Source organism: Mizuhopecten yessoensis, unplaced genomic scaffold (genome assembly GCF_002113885.1).
Source record: "Mizuhopecten yessoensis strain PY_sf001 unplaced genomic scaffold, ASM211388v2 scaffold897, whole genome shotgun sequence".
Classification (NCBI taxonomy): Eukaryota; Metazoa; Mollusca; class Bivalvia; order Pectinida; family Pectinidae; genus Mizuhopecten; species Mizuhopecten yessoensis.
Window position 1 is genome coordinate 60,489 of NW_018403776.1, and position 17,636 is coordinate 78,124.

At 34.9% G+C, this 17,636-nt stretch overlaps 1 protein-coding gene across 1 annotated transcript in view; it reads right to left on the minus strand.

Annotated features, from left to right (window-relative positions):
• Positions 1 to 71: 71 nt before the first annotated feature.
• LOC110453778 (long-chain-fatty-acid--CoA ligase 1-like) overlaps positions 72 to 17,636 on the minus strand; it is an 18,132-nt gene continuing 567 nt past the window's right edge. The window contains exons 2-22 of the mRNA XM_021502919.1: positions 16,803 to 16,981; positions 16,312 to 16,420; positions 13,989 to 14,056; positions 13,377 to 13,478; positions 12,925 to 13,024; positions 11,592 to 11,764; positions 11,222 to 11,254; positions 10,673 to 10,724; positions 9,790 to 9,863; positions 8,596 to 8,673; positions 7,556 to 7,690; positions 6,912 to 6,994; positions 3,803 to 3,953; positions 3,476 to 3,548; positions 3,274 to 3,362; positions 2,992 to 3,108; positions 2,629 to 2,682; positions 2,326 to 2,415; positions 979 to 1,080; positions 690 to 761; positions 72 to 404 (exon numbers count right to left, since the gene is read on the minus strand). Of these exons, the coding sequence (XP_021358594.1) occupies positions 258 to 404; positions 690 to 761; positions 979 to 1,080; positions 2,326 to 2,415; positions 2,629 to 2,682; positions 2,992 to 3,108; positions 3,274 to 3,362; positions 3,476 to 3,548; positions 3,803 to 3,953; positions 6,912 to 6,994; positions 7,556 to 7,690; positions 8,596 to 8,673; positions 9,790 to 9,863; positions 10,673 to 10,724; positions 11,222 to 11,254; positions 11,592 to 11,764; positions 12,925 to 13,024; positions 13,377 to 13,478; positions 13,989 to 14,056; positions 16,312 to 16,420; positions 16,803 to 16,961 (2,061 nt within the window). The 5' untranslated portion in view covers positions 16,962 to 16,981 and the 3' untranslated portion in view covers positions 72 to 257. The remainder of the gene's footprint in view (positions 405 to 689; positions 762 to 978; positions 1,081 to 2,325; positions 2,416 to 2,628; positions 2,683 to 2,991; positions 3,109 to 3,273; positions 3,363 to 3,475; positions 3,549 to 3,802; positions 3,954 to 6,911; positions 6,995 to 7,555; positions 7,691 to 8,595; positions 8,674 to 9,789; positions 9,864 to 10,672; positions 10,725 to 11,221; positions 11,255 to 11,591; positions 11,765 to 12,924; positions 13,025 to 13,376; positions 13,479 to 13,988; positions 14,057 to 16,311; positions 16,421 to 16,802; positions 16,982 to 17,636) is intronic.

Consider the following 17,636-nt stretch of genomic DNA (forward strand, 5'->3'; position numbering starts at 1 on the left):
CGAATCTTCTCGATCAACATGCTTCCTCCCACTATCCTCGAGTCTTCTCTACACAATGTTGATATTTTTCTTAATAGTGTTGTCTTCAAAGCTATGCCACAAAGTCATAACGTTATGTCTTAACTTTGACGTCACATTATGTGATAGTACATGAGGAAATACAATGGTAATCATGTAGTAAATCCATTATCAATTATTTCTTAAAAAAAATAGATATTTCAAGCGCAATCAGTAAACAGATGTATGTATCGTCATGTTCATGATGTTGCTTCGTGTTTTTCATAAAGTTCTGTGATACGAGACTTGAAAAATTTTCGTAAGTTTGGTCTTTTGTTTTTGAAAGTTGGCGTGAGTAAGTTGTTGTCCATTGAAAATGGTTCCGGATGAAGATGGATGTCTTTTACCTGTAGGGGAAAATCAAGTAAGGTTCAAGGTAAAATGTTTGCTAATACTTAAACTATTTCGACGGAACAGCTTAAAACTCGAACATACATGTGCATCGGTGTCTATAGGTTGCTGAATCTAAAAAGGACATGTGGATTGTACTTGTTGTACTTGGTATTATATGTTTTATATAAACAGAAAGTATAAAGGTCGAAATTTTCGCTTCGACATGTTTGTTTATTTAGTAAATAATATGTGATACAATGCCGAAATCATTTAAAATTAAAATAATAAAAACAACGTACCTGCTCAAAAGTTTTCAGGCCCATGGCTTTACCGACATTGATGATATCCTGTTGTATCAAATCTTTCAGTTTCTGTAACAAAAATGGTTTTCTGTACTTTGAATATACATTCATGTACCTTGTGTACATGCATCCTATTTTAATTTGGCTTATTTCGTTTTCACTATTAATTTGGCGATATGATGCTTTAATTTAAAAAATTGTCAATATATAAGCATTTAATATGACAACCGACACTCGCCACTTATTATCGAAATTTACTTACTCTATTTTCTGTAAATGTACAAACCTGACAAGTGCAAAGTTCATCCATGCTTGTAGGTAGGCCCTCTTTTTCCGCCCAGCGTGGAACAACTTCTATATCTGGTACCATAACACCCATCAGGTATGGCTATAAATATATTATACATATGCCAGTTCGTATTTTTTTCTGTTGTGTCCAGTGGATGAATATTAAACAAAAGTCAACGTAAAATCATCTAAACATAAAAATAGCCCATTGTTAAAGAATATAATGCGATTCTTTCTAAATAGTAAATATATTTTATAAAACTATTCGAACAACCCAATTTTTGTATTTTTACTTTATGATCCTGCTGATGACATTTCTTCTAAAATCCTCAAAATTACTAAAACGTTTGAAAACAGAAAACCAATAAAGCAAATGGTGATATTGCTGCAAGTAGGGGAAAGTCAGTGAAATTATATATGAAATATTAAGTTTGAAGATTTTTATACGATTAATCTTGGAATTGAAAAACAAATATCGCCGAATAGAATAAATTATGAAATAGTTAAAACATAGAGTTCAATGTTGTTGGTTTTTTTATTTACAAAAACGAGAAATCAACAGTGGTTTTGCAGTTGCGGAGTTGATAGTGTTGCATTCATACTGTAGCAGGAATTGATAAACAAGCCTTTACTTTCATTTTATGATAGCGCTCTACTACGAAGAAGAGTTATATTTTTCAGCATTTGTTTTGTTTATTATACCAAAGAATCATTGTTAGAAATTTATCTTTTTTTGTGTATATTTCCTGTTTAACAAAAATATTCTTAACTTAAAGCAGGGATCATTGCATTTCCGGTCATGATATTCATTACAGTAATACTTTTTTGCAACATTACTGGGAATAATTGGCCCGTAACCTACTATTGATTCTGTATTATTGCTTTCAATGCCTGCAACACTAAACAATGACTGGACTAAATATACCATTATGTTATTAGTGAGATTCAATTCGCGTAACATAACAAATTCATTTGTCATTGAAATATTTTAAAAATCACATACTCTCTTAATGTTCACATTATCTCTTCACACCTCTTATTTCAAATTCCAAAATTCATTTGTTTAGAATGGCGAGATGCGAAAAAGGGTTATGATTAATATGTTGGGGTTAAAAGTAGATACAAATTCATAATATTTTGAAAATCTGTCATATATGAATCACCGGTAACTGTATTTGTTTGGTATATTTTACTATATGATGTATTTCAGAAGTTTCTGCATGTGTAAATATTTTAACATTGTACGTGAAATGAATAACAATTAAAAAACACAAAATACAATGAATAACTAAGATACCACTATAGTATACGAAGGAAACTTGACAAGAAATTTATTGATACTCACTTTCAAACTATCTCCTTCAACAAAGGCCTGTGCGACATATTCGCTTCTCATATATACATTTTCAATCTTCTCTGCTGCCACATATTCCCCCTAAAATATATAACGCGTTTTATATGTAATGTTCAAATATTATCAAGCACGGCAAATATAACGCATTTAAGTAACAACAACAAAATTTTCCAAACTAATGGCCGCTTCTTTGAAGTTCACTTGTGGTTCGGCAATGCAATTGTCTATATCATTGATTTAACATTAAATAATATTACAGATCCGAAAAGTCAAAGGTTGGTATCTAAATCGTACCTGTGCAAGTTTGAATATGTTTTTCTTTCTGTCGATGATTCGTAAAGCTCCGTTCTGTAGAGGAAACAATAGAACAATTAGGAAAATACCTTAATTTAACATAGACTTATTTAAGGCTCGGCTAGTTTGAACGCATTCTAAATCTAAATTACTTTGCCATTTTTCAATATTGTTTCATCAAAAAATCATCTTCATTTATATTTGATACATAAAGTCCGTCTGAAAAAGGCAGAAAGGCCTAGCGGTAGATCTTGCATATTTATTATTTTATTCTTTATTTTACTTCGCAAGAATTTGTTTATTTATTATTTACTATATATATATATCTAGGGCGGCGTTTGTTTGATCACAGCTTTGACTCACAGGTAGCCATTCTCCTATGTCTCCTGTGTGGAGCCACCCGTCCTTGTCTTTTGTTTCCGACGTTTTCTCTGGGTTTTTGTAGTAACCAACAAACACATTGTCTCCTTTCGCACAAATCTAGAAATGAATACGTAGAAATACATAATGATTATTGCTAAAAAGTGAAGAAATGGTACATTACACCGATAGCATTTATTCAAGTATTTTTCTATTTAGAATTTAGTTGATGGCAATTCATGCATACAATTTGCAGTTCATATTTTCATTGTACTTTAAACTTACTTCTCCTTTTCCATCCGAGGCGTAATAGTCCATCTCCGGAACATCCACAACTTTGACAAAGTTACAGGGCAATGGACATCCAACATGGCCTGGAATACAAAAGTTGTTCTTAGACTATAAACTTTTTAATTATTCCCAATTTGTTTTTTCCATGAAAGAGGATGTAATTATCCAAATAACTTCAATACGAAGACAAACTCACCTGATTCAATCTCTCCTGGTACGTTAAATGTAATTCCAGCTGCTGCCTCCGTCTGCCCATATCCCTCTAACACCTTAAACACAGATTTAACACTAATGTTTCATACATTGTAAAGGATGCATGACATGTAGGTTTCGACAAGTATTGTTTTCCACTGAAAACAAGTTTAATATACAACTTTTAATATTTATTACGAATTTTTCTGTTTTGACTCGCATCGATAGATCAAAGTGTGATACTGCTTCAGTTTTAAACGGGATAAGGCCCCTCAAAATATCGTTGGACAGATTAAAAAATTAGCTTTGCAAAATACAAGAAAACACTTACCAAACATCCAAATGATGCCCTAATAAAGTCAAGAACCTTGCTTCCTAGTGGAGCAGATCCAGTGATGATTATCTTCACTCGGCCTCCTACAGTTTGTTGCACTTTTTTGAAGACTAGCTGATCCCAGATACTGTCCCTCCTAACCACGCCTCTAAAGCAATACATATAGTTGCGTACCAAATAAATGAAAATTTCAGTCTCTGTAAACTCTACTTATATATCAAATAAATACACGTTTAATATACTTATTAAAATACTCTTCGATTCTAGAGACTTACGGGTTGAAAAAGACCGGAACAGAAAACTTAACGGGGAACGCGAGAGGATATGATCAACAAGAGTTTGGAGTGAATTTTACCAGTTTGGACCTCATCACAGACAAGTTTCGTGTTTGACTCAAAGGTCTACCAATTTGAATGTGTTTGTCACTCTTTCAACAAGAAACCGTCGGCTTCACGAAAACTAGGCCTGTGCATGTTCATCAACGACAATGTTTCTGATGAGCCGCCTGAGATACATGATGTAAGGTTGCAGTACCCAAATCGGATCGGTACCCAAATCGGATCACTTTTTGCAAAAATACTTACAAATTAATAAATGTGTCAACAAATCAGTTATAACAATGATGTAATCTTAGAATAGATAGCCATGCACCAGTTTTTGTCTACAGATGACAAGTTCAAATAGCACAAGAAAACGTTTGCAAACTCAAATGTCAGTGTTTTGATTACGTTTTTAAAAAATGGCGCGTGCGACGACTATGCATTCTGTTTTGGTCTTAAGGAATAAATTCACACTGTAGAAATATTTTTTGTCATACAATTTCTAAAGGTCATTATAAAAGGTTAATATGCTAACAAAAAATATTCATTTGAAGCGTAAGATACTACATAATTCAAGCCTTCATCCGATTTGGGTCCCGACAAAAACAGGAGACGCTGATTGGTGACTTCAGAGCATTCTATAAATATCTCGAGTGAGCCCCGTTTGTGAGAACACCCATCGATATTCTATTTTTGACACAACCATGAATGAATATAATTCCTCCTTAGATTTTTCAATGATTTAACAAAATTATGGTTTGGTGATCCGATTTGGGTACTGTCACCTTATGTATGCGCATGTGTGGGTTAAAGTAAGTATGCGTAGCCTAGCTACTTTGTCAGTTCGAATTCGTGTCTGTGTCACAACATAGACGTATATACTACTGGCTTTATAAGTCTCTGGTCACAATATGACTGACACCCCCCCGTCTCCTCCCCACCCTGGTGCAATGTCTGAAAATACACATATGATATACTGATATGGGTTCTAGTTCTAACAGTTCTACCATATAGTGACCACCTTCAACTAATTGAAGATTTTGTCACGAAGTTGGGTTTATGCAGCACAAATGACAGACTATATATATATAACGATTACATGTAAATTTCATGAAGGATTAACTTAGAGTACACTCTATTTTTTTGTGTTATAGCTCCATAACATATAAAATATATTCAAGTTAATCCTTATAATTTAATCTACTAACACAATCCCTGTGAAAATGCACTTTTATTGATGGACTCTTTTCTCTTAGAAATTGTTACGCAGCTGTATCAGCCAATAAAAAGCGACGTTACAAACGGCGACGTCATCTTTTACGTTATGGGTTGATGACATATTTTTTTAAGCCAACTAAAATGCTTGTTACATGCAAGATTAAATTGTTGCGCTATAATATGAAAAAAATATTCTTCCATGTTACATTTACACAGCATAAAAATGTAAACCTCCCCTCCTCATTACACCTAATATATATATACTAGTATCCTCTCTAACACAGTAGCACTTTAATTGTTATTATTAATTTGAAATGAACCAGTACGCTTCAATTTTTTTTAATTCATATAACTTAGGGGTTTTACGCAGCCAACCCTGCTGTTTGAACAGTACTTTATACAAATTTGGATTTCCAACTTCGGACCCTAGCATCACCAATGAGTCCTAGAAGGACGACATAGCTATAAGGTGCAGTGTAATTCCTTTTTGGCATGCTGTATCTTTTACCAAATTTTAAAGGTTCATCTCTTGGGATGTCTTTATGGGAAAATGTCACACAATTTGACTAAAGTGTGTCTCATCAATTGTAGTATCAAATAAGGACTTAACTCTTGAATAATTTTGAAATATATAGGAAATTAACGGGGCTTTTCAGCTCAGCAGCCGAAAGTCAGTTGTTAAGTCGTAATCGTCTATCCCAGATGTTTCAATGTACAATAGTTTGGAAACAAGAACAACTCCGGGTTGAATCAATACGCCATATATACTTAATGTATATAGTGCAAGTCAGCCACACATCTCCATACCATTACACAACTTTCTTCCAACTATGAGATATTGGTGTCTGCAATGATTGAGGATATGATTTCTGTCTTTATACAAGACACAGTATGACAGCTTCCACTTGCGGAGCAGGAAACGTTTTTATCCCACACCATGATAGGTTTCCTCACTCTCAACTCATTGGATAAACCTGTTTAAAGTTGGTACACTTATGGGTAAAACCCTGGGCGTGTGACGTCAAATAACAATGATTTGCGACGTCATCTTCCATTGTTACGTCATAGATCGTGACAATTGTTCCCCGATCAGAAAAAAAGAATGATGTATTCCGAAGAGGACATGTGGTTTTCGAGATATGATATCTAAACCTTATACTAGGAGAAAAAAGGTACCAATCTCGTGATTGTTACGTTGTAATATTTATCTAATTCTCGTTAGTTATTTTCCGATCAGCCTTGTGTCTTTATATAATTTGAAAGTTAACTAACCCGAGTTAAATAATCATGATAACCAAACCAGTTCTCATTGGGGAACCTCTTTATCCTTCCAGAGTATCCAGTCTGGGCATTATTTGAGTACATGATGTCGACTAAGTCATTGCATGATGCAGCAACTTTGTGACGAGATCTGACTTCAATCTCCCGTACAAATGTTTTATACCTTACCTTGCAAAATACCTCTCCTTACCAAGAATCTTTAAACAATAACTGTTATTGCATTCTGGACATTTGCTATTTAGCGCTGCAAACTTATAAAAAAATATCTACCTACAAAAGTCTCATACCTTTGAACTTCTCTGGTTTTGGCATTTAATGCCAAATTAAGCAACGTTGTTTTTATTTTGCTTCCCTGTGCGCCTGATAGTACCTGCAACAGATCGAAACAGCATTAAACAGTTGTCTCTTCATTTGCAAATCACGTTTTAGAACAAATAAGTGATTGCGAATAGGCAAGGGGCAAATTAGATATTGTTATTGCCCGCAACTCTACTTTTTGTTACACCTAGTTTAACATACTCAAGCAACCCCAAGCATTCCCTCCTGATAAGTAACCTGTAAAGTAAAGGGTCAAAAGTGTGAATGACATCTGAATAACAACGGAACTATTACCAATTATATTTCGACCTACTCATCCACAGAAAACACAAAAAAAATCTCTTTAAAAGTAACCTGAACACTAAATATGGATATTATTAACAAAAAAAAAATGCATCGAAGTCTCTCAATAACAAATTTTCTTGTCAGAAAACCAATGCTTTACAAAAGGACAACACAAAATCAACGCTCCCTATTAGTAACGTGGGGAGACATAATTACCATTATCAATTTTAAATAAGTAGTAGTCACCGTATATTACACAAATTCAAACTACCTCTATTTGAATGCGTGACGTAGCAATAAAAATACCAGTATCTTTATTAGTTCTCACCTTGTCGTAAATGCGGTTGAGAAGCCTTGGCACGGTGATGAATATTGTGGGCTTAAGAGCTTGAAGGTCCTCAGTAAGCAACTTGATATCACCCCTGGAGAAGCCAACTTGGGCGCCGTGCATAAATGCTATAATCTTTTGGGAGAAAAAAATTGTACATTTTTTTACGCGTAGCATGTAAATTATCATGATATATGATAACTGAATGTTTGATTTATATGACAAGTTCACGATGTGTATTATTCGGTGTATATTTTTTATAGATAGATGCACTATGTTGACCAATGCGAAACTGTTTTACCGACAACGCTTCCATCAACGCTTAAGAACCTTGTCACAAAATCCTTCATGATAACGTAGTTAGATACTCCTTTAGATTCTGTCATAGTTATCCGTTTTAGCGGCAGTTGTTGGAGCACTTCAAAGTACCTGGGCATGCGCGAAAGTGGTTGAATTTGTAAACAAAATTGTCTTCTCAGTCGAGGCGAGAAGGTAAATACAAATACAATTCCGTGCATTTATTATGAATCAATAGCATCTTCCAAACCATATATAAATCATCGTCATAAATGCGTCATATATTTCATGTCCAAACCTACTGATATCCTATTTTGTGCATGGTCAAAATCCCCGCACGTTATATCCCCTTAAATTCATTTTTGTTCAAAACTATTTATCATTAGGCTTATATATTGTGATAAAATCATTGTTGCGACGTATTTCTTACATTCAAAAAGAAAAGATGTGTGAAATTAAACTCACTGTGTCGTCGACCGCGTGGTACAATGTTAATTTTGTGCAAGCAGCTTGTTTAATCATAAGTAGGTCCGGATGTTTTGTTATGTTTGTTTGCTCGAAGCTATATTAATCACACACTTTCCAAGAAATAAAACGGCCCATACTGAACATTGGCTTCTTGTCACTTCTTTATCAACTACGTAAACTTTCGTTAGTATATTATAATTTCGGTATCTGACCGACTTCTATGTGAAATATTTATCAAGAAATTTTACGATCTAAATGAACACTTGTCTGATTACCTGCATGCCCCTTTCAAACACGTGTGCCATCGGCAGGTAAGATAAATGTACATCCTGTGGGGTCACAGTGACACCTTTCTGAAACAGAGAGTGTCATACTTATAAGAAGGCGTTTGAACATTGGCTCTACTTCGCTTACCAGTTTGATTAATCATTTATTTTTGTTCATTTATTTAACATTTCTCGTGCAGACTAAGTCTCGTACTATCTCCCTTTTAGGTGACACGTGACAAAATATAAAGCTTATGTCATCCAAAACAATCACTTTACTGTCTGAGATGCCCTTAGCTCTAAAGATATCCTTGCCTGGTGCATACTCGTTTCAGTCAACGTAATTGACCCGTAATATCAATTAAAACCTCGGTTAATGTCTTCATGACATCTTACCTTTTCAATTTAAACTACTTTCTCGTAAATTAATATGGTTCAAAGATCACTTAAAAGTTTAGATTGTTGCCGTTTTCTGAAAACATGTGTTCAAGTTGAAAACAGATGCCATCACAGATATGGTTATCTACCGCTCTTAACTACAAGTATGTATTGTGTTTCTCAGTTACTCCTTTTTCTGTTTTGCGTTTCACAAAATGTTTAGATTATCTCGACTTTATTTTTCAGTTCATAAGTGTCTTCATCAAATTGTTAAAATACCAAATATTTGACGAGACAGACATTTCATTAAAAAAAAACAGCTAATGTCGCTCACTTGAAGTTTGATATCACTTTTAGATAAACATGTTTTGCATCTGAGAGAACAATGTTATTTCTATGGGTTTTTTTTTTAGAAATGATTACAATCTTTAAGAATATTGATAAAACTCTCCCTGTAAAATGCAGCTGCATTCATTTTTGAATACTCAATTCTTCCATTTTTGTACTCGGGTATGTAATTCAGTATCTTTTAAAGCAAAATATATCAGGACCAAATTTGAAAGTAATGAAGACCGTACATCGTTAATTATAATGTATGCATTATAATGATCTTAAAGAAAATCGGTTCATTATAATGATAATTAAAACTAGAATTCATGTGAAAAAACACACTAATACTTGCTTTGTCTACTCCCCATTTTTATATAATATTCACATGTTCCTCTATAGTCCTCATACATTTGTTATAGCTATGTGTTATATGTATATATGTGAAGTGTTATCACACTAGCTGACAGAAATAGTTGGGACACTGCTAATACGTACCAGTGCTACACAGCCAACAGCTGACATGTTACTGATGAGGTTTTGGTGAGAAAGCATTACACCTTTTGGGTCACCTGTCAAATGCAGAATCTTGTTGAATTGCAACATTAAACATAACTATACATTCAAGAACACATAATTATGACTATGACACAATGTAAGTATATGATCAATTGAAATAAAAAGGCCGAATAAAAACTTCAGTTGAAAATCATCATACTGGTAGGACTGTCATAATATAAATGCCACAAGACCGAATAACGTTCAGAAAATAAAGCATTCGCAATATCCATCAGCATCAGAGCAAATACACCAACATAACGCCTTAAGAATACGTGCATTCCTACATTACACACACGAAGGGAGTACCTTAGCTGTCAAAAGGACGTCAAACCAAATAAAATAAAGCCAACCGCGATCGATAAAATATGAATGGGACACGGACTATTAGAACGGAAAGTAAAGCCTGACAAATACCATAGCATACGTCAACATGTTTACATATAAAACTGGAAACATGAATGTGGTTTTGTTTTTCATTTTTATTACCATTATTTTCAATGGAATAACTCGGACAGTACATACGCACTTGGCTCGTTCTGAAGTAAGTTTTCATCCGGTTTATTGCATCGTTGTGAACGTGCAATTCGCTGTTCCGACATTTGAATTTTCTAAACATGTTACAGAAGGAAATTTGATTGTTGAAAAAGAGGATAGAATTACCACAGGAATTACAGGAAAAAATTCACGTGAAGCGATGATGCTCTTCATGAAACTTTCCTATAATGCAGGTGATATTCAAATTCGCCTTCACGTCAACTTAATAGAGTTCAATGAAGAAAATATCCTTATGCAATATATATCTATGCGCCTCGGGTATTACCTGTAGTTCCACTTGTGTAGCAAATAGTTGCCAGGTCTGCGGGAGTAGGGGGCTGTAACAACACAGAGTACAACACCAAACGTGGATAACAGAATTAGTTCGAGCTATAAACTTGTCCATGAACTTTTCCAATTACTTTTCAGTGATTCAAAAATATGTATCTCTCAAAAAAATGACACAAAAAATCCACAAACTTATACAACATTCAGTGGCATGCAGTAAAATCACCATCAAATCAAAAAGTGGTTAAAAACAAAATGTTTTGAATTTGAAGTTAAGATTGTTCGAAATTGGGAATGCAATTTTTGCTTAGGGACGATGACAATCGAAGACAAAATACACAATTAGGGATGATTGGAAGAGAAAATGGCACAGGGTCAATAGCAGGGATAATTCTTGTACAGGGAGTGGTGTTTATTATGGTAGGCAGCAATGTCCAGAAGAGGAAATAATGGAACAATCTATTTAAAGGTTAACAATGAAAATATGCGTTTAGTATTGCAGCAAATGTGACATGATCAAAGAATCATCGATAATTAAACTGCTTACCTTAGGGTCCTTTAGATTCTTCTGTCCAAGTGACTGTCGATATAGATATAACAGCGTTTAGTATGCATAAGACAGCAAGATCTTTTGTTAAAACACAAGGCAGTAAGATGTTTTGTTAAGTTTTATTATGGTGAACTATTCACGAGAATTATTTTAGTAAGAAGAAAATAATACATATAACTTTTCGATCGATATGGATTAAAATCTCTCATGTAATATTTCAAGCAATTATCATAATCAATTTGAGTAACTATAAAGTAATACGGCCTATTTCTCAAAACATCAATTCAGGACAGAGGGACTTCTGGTAAGTAATAATGCTATCCGTTTGTTATATCATCTGTATTAGCATCAACATAGCAAAGGTTACCTCTATAGCACTGAACTCTTTGATCTCAATCTTGGCTTCAGCGGCCTGTTGCACCAGCTCAGCTGTCGGCTCCTCTATCAGAATGATACACTTGAGACTTGGAGTCGTATCTACACTGGCCAGAAGGGTTTTCGCCTTCTCCGCCTTGTCACATACCACATGGGTAATACCAACTGTAGATGTAACATGGTAGTCATATATACTATATTGGAGTCGCACACTACCCAGTACGTCACATACAACATGGTAGACATAAATATACAACATTGGAGTCATATATACTAAATTGATGTCACACACTACCCAATACATCACATACAGCATGGTAGTCATATGTACTAAAATGAAGTCACACACTACCCAGTACGTCACATAAAACATGGTAGTCATATATACTAAATTGAAGTCAAACACTACCCAGTACGTCACATACAACATGGTAGTCACATGTATAACATTGGAGTCGCACACTACCCAGTACGTCACATACAACATTGAAGTCACATGTACAACTTTGGAGTCACACACTACCCAGTACGTCACATACAACATTGAGGCCACATAAACAACATTGGAGTCACACACTACGGTACCAAGTACGTCACATACAACATTGAAGTCACATGTATAACACTGGAGTCGAATACTACCCAGTACGTCACATTCAACATTGAAGTCACATAAACAACATTGGAGTCGCACACTACCCAGTACGTCACATTCAACATTGAAGTCACATTAACAACATTGGAGTCGCACACTACCCAGTACGTCACATTCAACAATGAAGTCACATTAACAACATTGGAGTCACACACTACCCAGTACGTCACATTCAACATTGAAGTCACATTAACAACATTGGAGTAGCACATTACCCAGTCCGTCACATTCAACATTGAAGTCACATTAACAACATTGGAGTCACACACTACCCAGTACGTCACAAACAACATTGAAGTCACATGTACAACTTTGGAGTCACACACTACCCAGTACGTCACAAACAACATTGAAGTCACATTAACAACATTGAAGTCACACACTACCCAGTACGTCACAAACAACATTGAAGTCACATTAACAACTTTGGAGTCACACACTACCCAGTACGTCACAAACAACATTGAAGTCACATATATAACATTGGAGTCACACACTACCCAGTACGTCACTACTACATCCTTTAATGTTATTTAACCAGTGTATTATGACGTCACTTTTACTCAAATTTAAAGCCATTCATTTTGTTGTAACCTTATTATGCTGACATTGGGAAGATGGAATGAAATATGTTTCTAAACGAATTTTATCAAAGAATGCCATCACTTACTCTGATTGATGATAAAGCTGCAAGCTGTGGTACCTAGGGTATCATAGAGGGGCACGGAGACCATTGAGAACATGATGCTCGCTTGCTCGGCCACCACGTACTGTAAATCACACATTATCGGCAAATTAAAATTCGGGAACCAAGACCGTTTTATCGGCAAGTTTGAGGTTCTTGTTTACAAAAATAAAAAATAAGCACATTTTGGATAAAACAACGACTTTGAGTGTTCGATTTTAGCAATTAAGCTACTAGCTCTATGATTTTAAGTTGAATATCTTTGATACATGTTCGATTTCAGTAACTGAGATATAGCTCTATGACTTTGGGCTAAGTTGAAAAATATTACTAAGACAAAAAGCTTGATAAATGTTTTTTCATAGATCTTTATCAGCTTTCTACATGATGTACACAAAAATATTCCAATATACAAAAATATGACGTATGCCACAAACCTCTATCCTGTTTAGGCTGTAAAAACCCACGAATACATCATTGCTTGCCGGTAGTCCTATTTCCAGCAGCCCCGACCCAAAGGCACAAGCTCGGTCATACACCTGTACGTAAATCGGCACTTTATAATGTAACAATGCTCATTTGAAGAATATTTCATTCAGACAAAAAAATACTTTTTTTCATTCATCATCCTAAAATTAAATGTTTTTATTATAGCTTAATCAGCTAAACCCCTGAGGATTTCATACACAAACACTTTTCCACTTACTGTGTAATAATTTCAATGGCAGTCTAACCATAAGAATACATTAAATTACCTGTGTATTTGTTCTTATTTTCATAGAGAACCTGGAATTTTGAATATCAGAAGTGCTATTTGTGTGATTGGAGGGGTCGACGGAGCCGTTGTTGACGGACGATTCAGAGGAACCACAGGACGACCACAGAAGAGGACTCGATAGATTAACTATATGGGGACCACATGGGATGAATGTCAGTGTTTTTAATCCATTAAACCCTGGTGAAATTGAAATATTCTTCTGACTATGCCAAGTTCAAAGAAATCAGAATTACCGAGAAGAAAATGAAAACATCGGCGGTGTGAAGTATACCTGTTGATATGAAAGCCACTCGTACTCCTTCCTAGGACCAGTCCTTGCTCCCAAACACGGCCCATTGTCTGTTCATCACAAAATTAACATGACAATGATGTAGACTTGGTATTTTTTGTTACTCACACCCATAAAGTAAACAGCTATCTAACAGACAGTAATGTTCCTAGACTGAATCCAACCATGTTCTAGACACAAAAAGTCATGCACCAGACGATCCCTATTTACATTTCTATGACACAAGTTTTGAGAAAACGCACCAGTTTTACTAGTTATTAGTTAGTTGTAATGATTCGACACACCACAACATTCATTAACTGAGAAAGACACTGAAAGGGTGTTCAAAGTTTGTGCTTTTAGTCACCGTGACTCTTACATGTAGCTAATTACAAATATGAGCTAACATGATCAGGTGTAACTGCATTTGTACTGATTAAATCTGGATTTTTATCAATAATTATTTAATACATAATTTGAATTGCATATCAAAGTAATCTTAAGTCTGACATCATATATAATAATCAGACATCACACACACATGTATATAATAATTAGACATCATATATAATAATCAGAAACCATATACAGTCGAACCTCGTTATCTCGAAGTCGACGGGATCGTTGGGAAACTTCGAGTTATCCGAGTATTCGAGTTAAGCGAGTTCCTATGTTTGGCATAAAGCTTGCTCACAATATGAGGCTATATATGTCGTTGATTTCTCTGACAATCAACATATTTAAACAGTCGGATAAATGACAAAAAGATAACTATATAAAATAAAAAAATAACAACATATTCATAATCTTATTAATTAATTAATATTACAATAAACACACATGCTGTCTCCGACCTCGTGCTATGCTGATAGAAATCTCAATGCGGAAATGAAAGTGCGCAAGTCTTTACACAAATCACTGTACTGGAGCGTACACGTTGGATTGCTCAGTTGATTTCGACATTCCACAAATGGGTATGAGTTAATCAAGAAACATATTCACATTGATAGACTCCACTGACACTTGACATTTCCTCAACACGACGTACTCAACAATAGTTATCGTATTGTTCCTATAATCTCTCAATTAGTAATCAGTGCCATACAAGCTCCTGTAAAAATATAAACCGGCGAACCAGTCCTAGGTTGTGATTTTTACTGTGGAGCTTATTTACGCATGACCGCACACTTTGACCCATTTTCCGGTTAGAATGTGTCGGCAGCTTTGGTGTATATAAAGTGCCATTCAAATTGTTTATGGGCTCGCAGTGAGTACTAATTGTTGTTAATCAACATTAATGAAATTTGTTTCTTTATTTGAACAAAGTGTATTTACAGTCAAGCACATTTTAATGCCATGAGTTAAATAGAAGTAATTATGACCGAGCGTAGGCTGCTCATTTAGAACGATGTTTACCGTAGCACTGCGTCTAATATGTATCAAATAATTAAAGAATACATGATAGACTTTTGAATCTTAAGAAACTTCGAGGTAGGAGATATTTTTATGTAGGATTTACGTTGTTGGGACCTATGAATCATTTCGGGATATCCGAGTTTTTCGAGTTTTCAGAGTTCGAATTATCAGAGTTTTTATTACTAAGATTAAGAAGAGTTTTGGCCGGGACCGATGAAATACTTCGAGTTAAACGGGGTCTTCGAGTTATACGAGTTCGAGATAACGAGGTTCGACTGTATAATAATCAGACATCATATATAATAATCAGAAATCGTATATAATAATCAGAAATCATATATAGTAATCAGACATAATATCTTATAATCAGAAATCATATATAGTAATCAGACATAATATATAATAATCAGAAATCATATATAATAATCAGAAATCATATATAATAATCAGACATCATATATAATAATCAGAAATCATATATAATAATCAGAAATCATATATAGTAATCAGACATAATATGTAATAATCAGACATCATATATGATAATCAGACATCATATATGATAACCAGACATCATATATGATAATCAGACATCATATTTATTCAATCATATTCACCATCCTGACGTATAACACTAGTATGAGATTTACCGAGATGACTACTGCCAACTTTGAAATAAATGAATCCAAGATATTTGAATTTTACCACTGGATAACTTTATATGTAGTAATTTCTCAGCGATAACTAGGGTGAAATATAACGCTCCACAACACAACATCTCCCGACTAACAATGAAATAACAAATCTGTGTCAACTTTGCCATTCTTCTACTGCAGGCACGAACATTTTACATCGGGTAAAAATGTGATTGTTCTAATAAAAGTCTTACATATGGCACATTTTAACTTACTCGACACGCGAAGTCCTCTTTGGAAACAGTCGTATGTAGTTCTAACATCATCGTATAACACTTCCAATAGCTTCCCGTCCTTCATAAAGTGAGAACATCTTGAGCCATCCTAAAAAGAAACAACAAAACAACATGTCACTATCAGAAAGGTATAATGGTTCCTCAGCTGCCTGGGACAGTTCTTTTTTAAACTTACTACCTCGACCAGATACATGTATAGGGTATCTCATACTCTCTAAATATAACGTCAGTGTTCTCAAATTGATACCGTACCTACACTGTTTGACAAAACAAACTGTTCGAAAATCCTCGTGAAGAAAAACTGTGAAATATCGTGTTTATGACGTCCCAACGTCAACATTTACCGTCTATTCAACGTTATTTAACTTATTTTCCGGTATCTCAGTACCTGTAATTAACATTCCTTCATGGTGACAATGTTCAGAAGCATAAATACCATACATTATTTTAGGCACGACACACATATCTACCTCTAGTATGACAGACTGGTTCTGGAGGTTGATAGAGGTGACCATTGGTTCTGCCCTGGTTGCCAGGTAGTACGTGGCTGCTGCAGTCACCGCAGCTGCGCCCAGGCCAACCATAGCGCCGCTACTGAGTCCGACACAGTCCATTGTCTTCTTGTACATCAGACTCACTGGCCCATCAGCTGATGAAGAAAATACATATAACCTCACTAAATGAGAATCGATATGTCAACTTCAATTTCATGAGGCAAAATATATCAACAGATAAGGTTTTAAAAATGAACCCGCATTTATCGTTCACGAAATCGAGTCCGAATGATCTCCTTGATAATAATAAAGCGCTTATGACATGTTGTCGATATTTTTTCGTTTTATTAATATTATATAAGTCACCAGTCATAAGATACACTTAATACAGTTTTCATTTATACATAATGACTAGCTGAACCTGTTGTACTTGTTGAAATGAAACCTGTCTACAACACCTCACCATATCAAGTGATATGCACTGTATGTATTTTGACGCTGCCAGTATTAGCATCAACTGATGACGTTATACCGTGGAAATCTTACCGTTTCCACGAAAGCTCCACTGGTAGATGGAATACCACAGGTACTAGCCTCGTCTGTCAATACACCTATAATATAATCGTATAGGTATATTGACAGACGAGGCTAGTACCTGTGAATATGCCACATGCTTTTTAAAGTATTTGAACACTCACAGTATTGTATGTTGTAATTAATGAAACAATATTACATCATACATCAACTTACATTATACCAAACAGTTTAAATGGCGGAGGAGATGCGTGTGTGTGTGTGTGTGTGTGGGGG